General features: G+C 35.2%; 1 protein-coding gene across 1 annotated transcript in view; it reads left to right on the top strand.

Annotated features, from left to right (window-relative positions):
• The window catches only part of ENTHD1 (ENTH domain containing 1), a 119,897-nt gene that overhangs the window by 31,093 nt on the left and 78,785 nt on the right, over positions 1–10,019 (top strand). Inside the window, exon 3 of the mRNA XM_037744292.1 lies at positions 9,335–9,453. Coding sequence (XP_037600220.1) covers positions 9,335–9,453 — 119 coding nt within the window. The remainder of the gene's footprint in view (positions 1–9,334; positions 9,454–10,019) is intronic.

Here is a 10,019-nt window from a genome sequence, read left to right on the forward strand (position 1 = left end):
ATTGCCTGAACCCAGGAGGCGGAGGTTGCGGTGAGCTGAGATCACGCCATTGCACTCCAGCCTGGGTAACAAGAGCGAAACTCCGTCTCAAAAAAGAAAAAGAAAAAGACAACTAGAATAATGGGCAGCCATGGTATGTAAGTGGGGGTGGGCGGGTCCAGAGTTGTGTTCTAAAGGTCCTTGTGTTTTGAAGAGAAGGTAATGAATATTCGTTGACTGTAAACTTTTAAAGGTAAATGTGCATGGTAAACTTTCAAGAATAAACTTTAAAGGAAGAGAAATAGAGTGCATAAATTCCAGACAAGTGGCAAGAAGCAGTAGAATGAGAAAAAAATAAAATTGTATAAAGGGCAAGAAGGGTAAAGTGGAACAAATGGAAACTAAAAAGTAAAATAAATAATAGAAATAAGTTCAAATACATTAATAATCACAGTAAATAGTAATAGATTAAAACTTATCTGTTAAAAGGCAGAGATTATTAGATTGGGGAAAAAGAAATCCAGACATAGGCTGCAAGCATAAATTCACCTAAAGATTGAAAGCAAATGCATGGAAAAAGGTAAGTCAGGCATATACAAACTAAAAGAAGGCTGGTATAGCTACTTAATAACAGGCAAAGTAGACTTTAAAACCAAGAGCATAATTAAGGATAATAAGACACTCAATTCCCCAGGAATATGTTACATTTCTAAATGTTAATATACCTAATACAGTAACTTCAAAGTATATAAAAATTGGTAGAACTACAGGAAGAAATTGAAACATCTACCATCATAGTAGATAATTTCAAAATATCTTTCAACTATTGATAAGTGAAGGACATAAAACATTTTTTTAAATATGGATTTTATAATTGATTGTGTTGTAAAGGAAGTCTTTACATTTCAAAAAATTTGTATCGCATAGGACACGTTTTCTTACCAAAATACCATTAAATTTTAAGAAAAAATATAAATAAAAAATTTCCATACATTTGAATGTGGGACTATTTCTTTTAGAATAAAGTAGAAGAAAAGGAATTCAGTTACCCTTGCTAAGTCAGCTTTGTAGCGGAGGTCCTAGCCATCACAGTAAAACAAGCAAGAGAAATTAAAAATGTAAGTATCAAAATGGAGGAAACGATTTTTGTAAATGATAGGATTTTCATATAGAAAACTTCAAAAGATCTACAGACATATAAAAAAAAATTGAGTTTTCTGGCCTGGCATGGTGGCTCATGCCTGTAATCCCAGCTAGTTGGGAGGCTGAGGCAGGAGAATCACTTGAACCTGGGGGGCAGAGGTTGCAATGAGCCGACATCGCACCATTGCACTCCAGACTCAGCAACAGAACGAGACTCCATCTCAAAAAAATAATAATGAGTTTTAGCAAGATGGCTGGCTATAACATCAAAACATAAAACCAAGTTATAGTCTATATATCAGCAACAAATATTAAGCATAATTTTAAAGATACCATTTATAATAGCTAAAACTCTTGGCTTAGGAATCTTACAAAAGAAGTATAAAATCTGTACACTGTAGGTGATAATGCTTAATTGAAATACATTAAAGACCTATGTAAATGGAAAGATATTCCATGTTTATCAAAATAATGTAAACATGTTAGTTCTCTCCAGATAGTCTAGATTTAGTGGAGGGTTTCTCAGCCTTGGTACTATTGATATTTTGAGCCAGATAATTCCTTACTGTTGGGGCTGTACGATGTAGGGTATTTAGCATCATCCCTGGCCTCTACCCATTGGATGCTGCTAACAAACATCCCTTCCTGCTGTATTGAATCAAAAAAGTCTTCTGCAGACATTGCCAAATGTCCCGTGGGGGCTAAATTGCTCCCAGTAGAGAATCACTGATTCGGTACAGTTACAATCAAAATCCAAAAAGGATTTTAAAAATTGAATTTGATGTACTAATTATAAAATTTACCTGAAAGAATCCAAAGTTCAAGAATATCCAAAACATTCCTAAAGTGGAGTAAGGTGGAGGGCTGCCTTTCTAAGTATAACACTGAAATTTTACTGATCATGACAGTGTGGTATTGATGCAGGATAGGTGCATGGACCAATGGAACAAACCGTAACCCTAGAAAACAGACCTGTGCCACTATGGAATCAGTAAATGACAGAAGTGGTATTTCTGAATAGGGAGAAAAAATGAACTGTTCACTAAATAATACTAGGATCATTTTTTTTTTATCTGTAAAAATGAAATGAGGTCTCTACCTGGATGAATTAAGGATTTAAAGGTAGAAAGGTAAACCTTTGAAATGTTGAGAAGAAAATTTAGAATATGTGTTTTTTTTTTTTACATTGAAATAGGAAGGATTTCGTAAACAACAGAGAAAGTGCACATTATTTTTTATTTTATTATTTTTTGGGGGATGGAGTCTTGCTCTGTCACCCAGGCTAGAGTGCAATAGTGCCGTCTCTGCTCACTGTAACCTCTGCCTCCTGGGTTCAAGGGATTCTCCTGTCTCAGCCTCCTGAGTAGCTGGGACTACAGACACCTGTCACCACACCCAGCTAAATTTTGTATTTTTGGTAGAGACAGGATTTTACCATGTTAGCCAGGATGGTCTTGATCTCCTGACCTTGTAATCCGCCTGCCTCGGCCTCCCAAAGTGCTGGGATTACAGGCGTGAGCCATCACACCCAGCCCCATTTTTTAAAAGTGTTTATAAACTTGACATTTGTGGTAGCCAGAGTTCTGAGGATAAGTCCCATGACCCTTGCCCCTGTACAGAGTCCTCTCCCCTTTGAGGACTAACACAGATTCAGCACAATAAACTTTGGCTGTTACTTGTTCAGAAACACTTAGTGATTTTTTGATTCTTCCCACCATATCTGAGACCTGTTTGTTTTCTCCAGCAGGCTGCAGTCTGCGGGCTATTATTTTACCCATTTTTCTGTAGCAGAGCTCAGCTGAGGCCATGGATGGTCTTCTTTAGAATACCTGAACTCTGCTCTGTTTTTGAGTCTCTTGTATGAGGTCCTGCTCATTCTACCTAGTTGGGGTATGTATCCTATTCTCATGGGGGAGGGATACCTTCAAGTGTTAGGTCATTCACCCACTTCAATGTCAAACTGTGGCTTTCATGTCTGTTCAAGTGTAAGCATCTTTATTTACTCTATTACACCCAGCTTTTTCTCTATTTTTACTTCTCCCCAATCATAAGCAGGAAGAAAGCATTTTCCATTCAGTTCTCTGTTTTCCAGACATGTGGATATTGATGAGAACTGTAAGGTTGTTGTCAACTCACCAGTATTGCTTTTGGGGGAGAAGGGATGCCCTAGATCTTGTTTCTTTTCTTGGCCACCAGTTATTTTTATTCTTTTCCTTTCAGAAATTTTACTTATGTGTGTTTCTATGTTAGATTGCTATTGACTTTTTAAAAAATCTCATTGAGCATCAGGTGATGGGAATTCTGTGTTGCAGTTTCACTTTGCTTTCTTAACCCAGGAGTCAGCCACTGAATGTTAAAACTTGCTTTCATAGTGACTGTTTATTTTTCCTTGTCCCTGGAGCTGAGCATCTAACTTGGTTTGTGAATTTTCTTGTTTCTCATTATTCTTAAGTGAGAACTACTGGCAGTGTCTCAAATTTTATATGCTATTGTTAGCAAAATACTGAAATAAAGTTGTCTTAACTCCATTTTTAAGATCTCCAGCAGTAAAAGTTGGTTCTTTTTCACTTTTATCTATTTTAAATTTAATTTTTAAAACCCACTTAAACATCTCTGCTTACTTATTCTCTTTTCACCTTAAAAATGCCTTTCCGCCAGTAATCTCAAAATTCATGTACAAAGAAAGGTGTACAGTAAATGTACATCTTCCATCTCCACATTCATCTACCAAGAAAGATGTTCAGTAATTGCACACTCCATCTCCTGTGTTTTGAAGCACTTCTCAGGTAAGTAGAAGCAGAGCAATAAAGCAGAAATATAGAGATGTGTCTGTGGTGGATACTGTGGTGTGTCTTCCAGATTCTTCCTTCAAGATCAAGGCACTCTTGAGTTGCAGGAGGGGTAGTGGCTGTGGGCTCTCAACTGAATCCTCCTCTGGGAATTACCAACAGCTGAAGAGAGCCTCTTCATTCAAGGTCATGTTCCCCAGCTAGCTAAGGGATCCTACATCACGGCAGGTCAACTGTGAAGAGCCATTCCAGCCTCTAAACTCCTGTAAGGACCAGCTGAGTCCTTCACTGCAATTGTGCTACAGTTATTGCAACTGCACTTGTTTGACCCGATCCTTCCTGCTGCCTACCTCTTCACTGGTAGTCTCTAAGAGTGCTTCCTGATGACTCTCCCACATACAAATCTGACTCTGAGTGTCTGTTTCCTAGGGAACCCAACCTACAATGGCTTTTCCTCTAGATTTAAAATATAAGACAGTAATAATATGTGTACATAAATAGATAATGAGAATAGAGAATAAAGCAAATGGGGAAAATGTTAACAATTGGCGAGTCAGGATGAAAACCATATGGGCATTCTTTGTACTATTCTGGTTACTTTTCTGTAAATTTAAAATTATTACAAAATGAAAGTTAAAAAAAATGACAAGTACCAACTACTTTAAGATGCCCAACTATGTGCCAAGACAACAAAATTGGAGTCAAGTTTCCAAATTCACAATTCTGTAAAAGTTATAAACTGAAGCACCATGAGACTTTACTGAGATCTTACTAGTTCTTCCTTAGCCCACTGAATATTTTCTATGATGCAATATATTTGTCTGTTACCAAAAATTAATTTTGTTAAGCAAATTATTTAATTTGCTTGCATTACACCTGAAAGGACATGCTTATGAGATGCTAAGTAATAAATGGAACAGTTTGGGAATCTGTTCAACTTACGGAGCACTGCATTTCCAAAACGTGCTGGTGCATTGTTAATGCCTGATAGTTTGAATGTCAGTTTGATATCTCATCTAAGAAATATCACAGGGTTTGCCAGTTCTGCTTTGTGGTATTATCTGAGTGGTACAGGCTCAGCGGGATGTACAGCTTCTTTCTAGATAGTTTCCACAAAGTACTTAAAACCTTGATTCAAAGCAGTCGTCTTTGAATGACTCAGTGGCTTCATTTCCTGCAGCATCATTACTTTTTCCTCTGAGGTTTCTCATTCACATACCGGTCTTTGTTGGCTTGTGACGTCCCTGCGTCAATTGATAAGTAGCTTACAAGACCAAAGGGATGCCATTTCCACTAAGGAACTATAAGAAACTTAATGTATGTTCTCTCCTTCTACTTGCCTGTGAAAATCCAGAAATTAATGTTGTGTGATTACCAAATCTAATTAAGCATACCTCACATCCAGTGTTATGCTATCTGATACTAAAAGAAAAATTTAATGAGTTTCTATGGACCCACTATATTCTAATTGCTTTCTTTCTTGCCTCATAAGATAACTTAAGATAGATTTACAACATTTTGGCTATTCTAGGCCAAAATGCATCTCCAATATGCAAGATATTGTTTCTCACAATTCTTGCTATTCTTCAGTTTCTTTCACAATTTACTTCAAACTGACCTTATGAAATTTTTACTGATCTACTTCTATGATGTCTAAAACCTAAGTCCATATGATTTCAGAGATAATTTGGCTGCTGAATGCCCAGGGAGTGATAATGTAGTTCCTGATTAAATCCAATAAAAGTAGATAGATGATCTAAGCCCAAGTCACCACTCTTTGCCAATATTAATTACAAAATCTCCAGGCCCCAAATAAGCTCATTTTAATTATTCACTTTTATGTGAAGTTAAAACAAAATGAAAAGTTACAACCATAAATGAAAAATTCTTATTTCTTTGGTATCTCTGGCATCTACCATACTTTCTCCTTTTGCCCATGTACTTCCTTCTGCTTAGAGTAATTTCTTCCTCTACACCTGCTGGAACCCTGGCCATCCTTCAAAGCCTTGTTCAAATTTTACTTCCTTTTCGTGGCTGTTTCTTTTTACTCTAGTACACATTGCTGTTCTCCTCCTCAGATTATCTGTTCCTAAAATGGATTAATTCAAGAAAGTTTAGCATATAATTGTTCTCTGTTTCCTGTAAGTCTGTATGTTAGATTTATATGCCTAGTCAGGCTATAAACTTCTTGAAGGTTAGGACTGTGTCTTGTATTACTGCTTTTCAGCATTTTTTTTTTTGCATAACCCCTAAAATGATTTTGAAACACTGTGTACCTCCTCACACATTTTTAAGTTGATACATGAAGTTTTACAGGTATAAATAACTGCAAAGGATATAATTCTGACACATTGTAAATATTGACATTAAAGACAAAAGAAAAAACAAGCAAACTGTTAAGTTATATCAATCTTTTAAATGTATCTAAAGGAACCTAAATATCATTGTGATTGATACCTGTAGTCATTCATCTGAAAAAACAAAAAATACATGAAGTCTTTAACTATTAAAATTTTACGATATTCCCTTTTCTCTTTGAAGTCATATTTTTGTTCCACATTTCTTGCAGAATTTTATTCTAATATAAAGCATTTTTATGCTTGGAAATCTTCTCTATGTCAAATAGATATAAAATTATTTTTCTAAATTTTCTCTGACCAAAGGTTTTAATATTTCTTCTAGATTGACTTGTTACAATTATTGTTAGTATGCAGTCAATCAAAACCACATAAATGCATTATAAATTTGTATGAATATTTGTCAAATATAAAGAAAATAATTTTATTAGAAATACACGCTTTTATGAGATACTCAGAACTGCTCGTTTACCCACATAGGAATGTGGCTGATTGCTAGCTACAAGCAGGGCTCTGCAGAAATCCTGCCTCTGCTTTATTTACATTTGTACAAATATAAATGCTGAGAAAACTTGTTCACCTAAATTATAGGTGGGACAAGAAGGTGCTTTATTATAGCAGTCAATCAATTCTATGAATTCCTTCCAAGTAATATGCTGAAAATTATATAGTGATTTATTATAAAAATATATTTTTATCTCATGTTGACTGTTAACTTGATGGAGTCTTTCTTCAGTGTTTCTGAGAGCAAAGAACTGGAAACACCCTACTTAGAAAAAGACTTATTAAGCAGTCATAAGGAGTAATTTATCAATTCTGGGAACAATACCAAAACAATCCTTAATAAAATTTATTAAATAGCTATTAATTAAACCTGTTACACTTTAACCCAGTATACTCAGAAAGTGCAAGAAAAATTAAAATATTAATTGCAATATACCTGTCAATACAATTTTTTGAGAAAATGATTTTATTGTATCATATGCTTTAAATATGCTTTCATTAACTCTATAGAACCTCAGATCTGGTTCATCCAATTTTTGGAAAATATTTATCATATAACCTAGTTGGCAAAGCCAATTCTCATTGTCAAGACAATTAGCCAAATCAGATTTAAAGTTTTTTTCAGAAAATATCTTATTTATTCAAATAAATGTATAAATAGATGTCCTCATTGTCTTCATACTCCTGAATCCTTTTCTAAGACAGATGCCAAAGGCATGAAGCCTCATCAGGAGTTTGTTGCATTGGTGACATATGGTGCCCCTGCCTCCCATGCTTGCCTGGCTTTGCTCTCAGGGGACCCTTCCCTAGGAATGATGCATTCTTTGATAACAGGTGAGGAATGAAAAACACAAGGACATTAGATGAAACTTGTCATCTGTCCTGCTGCCCCATACGGTATCAGAATACCAAACATGCTGACGTGGACCAAAATACCTTATTACTTATGCCATGCTTTCCCATTAAAATAAATGTGTGGACGGGACAGAACTTGAAGGCTCTCCATCAGTTTTTTTCTGCTTTGATTAGAGGCTTTCTCTATGTTAGTATTTTTAACTATTGTTTGGTGCCTTAGAGGTTCTTATGCTTGGGAAGAGGTATCATAATAAGATGGGTGAGGATATGCCTTTCTTCTGTAAAATGGGAGAAAATCAATTATTAGAGAGAAGGGGGAAAGAACTAGCTTGATACCTCTGTGTAGCTGCATTCTTAGGTGGATCAGTTTTTGGAAAGAACATAGGTGGAAGTTGTGGATCTGGAAGTTGATTCCTTGAAAACTGTTTATGCCCACCTAGCCCTTGGGAAGTCTTTACCTATCCCCAGTAGTGTGTATATACCAAATTGAAGGTAGTTTTCTTACACTTATTGTACCCAATGATATGCTGAAATAGAGTTGGTACTACTACTTTCAGGTAAGACTTTTTAGAGTTGGTAGTAATATATAGTAATTAACATAGGAAGGGAAAGATTAGGACTGTAAAAATAATGTTTAGCAAAAAGATATAAACAGAAATATCAGCTTATTTTCACTGGTTGTATTAGTGCATTCTCAAATTGCTGTAAAGAACTATCTGAGATTGGGTAATTTATAGGTTTAGTTGGTTCGTGGTTCCACAGGCTGTACAGGAAGCATGTCTGGGAAAGCCTCAGGAAACTTACAATCATGGTAGAAAGCAAAGGGGAAGCAAGAACGTCCTACATGGCTGGAGCAGAAGGAAGAGAGCGAAGCGGGAGGTTCTACACACTTTTTAACAACCAGATCTCATGAGAACTCACTATCACAAGAACAAGGAGGACATCTGTCTCATGATCCAGTCACCTCCCATGGGGCCCCTCCTCCAACACTGGGGATTACAAATTGACATGAGACTTGGGTGGGGACACAAATCCAAACCATATCACTGGTGTATTTTCTTATGCTCAAAACAAAAATTTAAAATTGTGCTGAGTTCTTTAATAATCTATACATTTCTGATTAGTTTCTCCTAGAATACATCAAATTCACATTGCAGTAATAAAGTTCTTTAAAATACTGCTTAATTGTAGCTCTCATTCCTGCTTTCTTAAAATTTTATTTGAATAGTTTTCACTTTTTCAAACTCTATTTTCTATATTATATTACACCTTATTTTTTAAAAAAGATGACTTGGTAATAAGAGTTGTTAATGTGGGAAAGGGCTAGAATTTAAATTATTTTTCTAAATTTTCTCTGACCAAAGATTTTAATATTTATTCTAGGTTGACTTATTATAATTATTGTTAGTATGCAGTTAATCAAAACCACATAAGTGCATTATAAATTTGAATATTTGTCAAATATAAAGAAATTAAATTTTCTAAAGAATTTAAGTTGTATTTATAAAATCAGTCTGAACTTCTCACTTATTACAAAGAAGCATATTAAAGTGACTAACATTCATAAGTTACCGTTGGCAGACGGTTTATATTTAGCAGGAAAAAAAAAAGGTATCTTCAGAAGTGATTAACTTATAAATTGTGAACTAATATAAAAACATAACTGAGTTTTGCCAAAGTAAAATCTTAGCTTTATATTGTTGACAGAAAACATGTGCAAGGCAGGATTGAAACAAGAGCATTGCCAAGATATTCATTATCCTACAGAAACTATGCTGTCCCAGGAAACACTTCCACTCAAGATTCAGGGTTGGAAATCAGCAGAGGTAAGTCACTGTCATAGTTTCCTACAGCTGATGTAAGAAATTACTGCAAATTTTGTGCCTTAAAATGAACAAATGTATTATCTTCTAGTTCTGTATGTTAGAAGCCTGACCCAGGGCTCACTGGGCTAAAATCAAGGTGTCTGTAGGGCTGTGGTCCTTTCTGGAGGCCCTAGCGGACAATCTGTGTTTATGTTTTGGGTTTTATTTTTGTCTTTTGCAGCTTCATGTGTTCCAAGAGAAATTGTGCTTGTCTTTTAACTTTGCTTTTGGTGTCTTTTGTTATACAGGGCTTTAAATATTAATAAGGTCAAAATATCAAAATTTTATTTTATGGTCTGTGCTTTTTAAAAAAATCTTAAGGAATTCTTTCTTACCCTAATAAAAATCTCTTATTTTTCCTTCTAAGTGTTGAGGTCCTTATGTCCTCTAGAATTTTCCTATATAGTATAAGATAGAGTTCTTCTTTGTACCCTTGTAGATGGGCAATATTTAATTTATTGAATAGTCTTTTTTTACTCATTAAAAATAATTCTTGGCTGGATGTGGTGGCTCATGCCTGTAATCCC

The sequence above is a fragment of the Cebus imitator genome, unplaced genomic scaffold, assembly GCF_001604975.1.
Source record: "Cebus imitator isolate Cc_AM_T3 unplaced genomic scaffold, Cebus_imitator-1.0 Scaffold170, whole genome shotgun sequence".
Taxonomy (NCBI): domain Eukaryota; kingdom Metazoa; phylum Chordata; class Mammalia; order Primates; family Cebidae; genus Cebus; species Cebus imitator.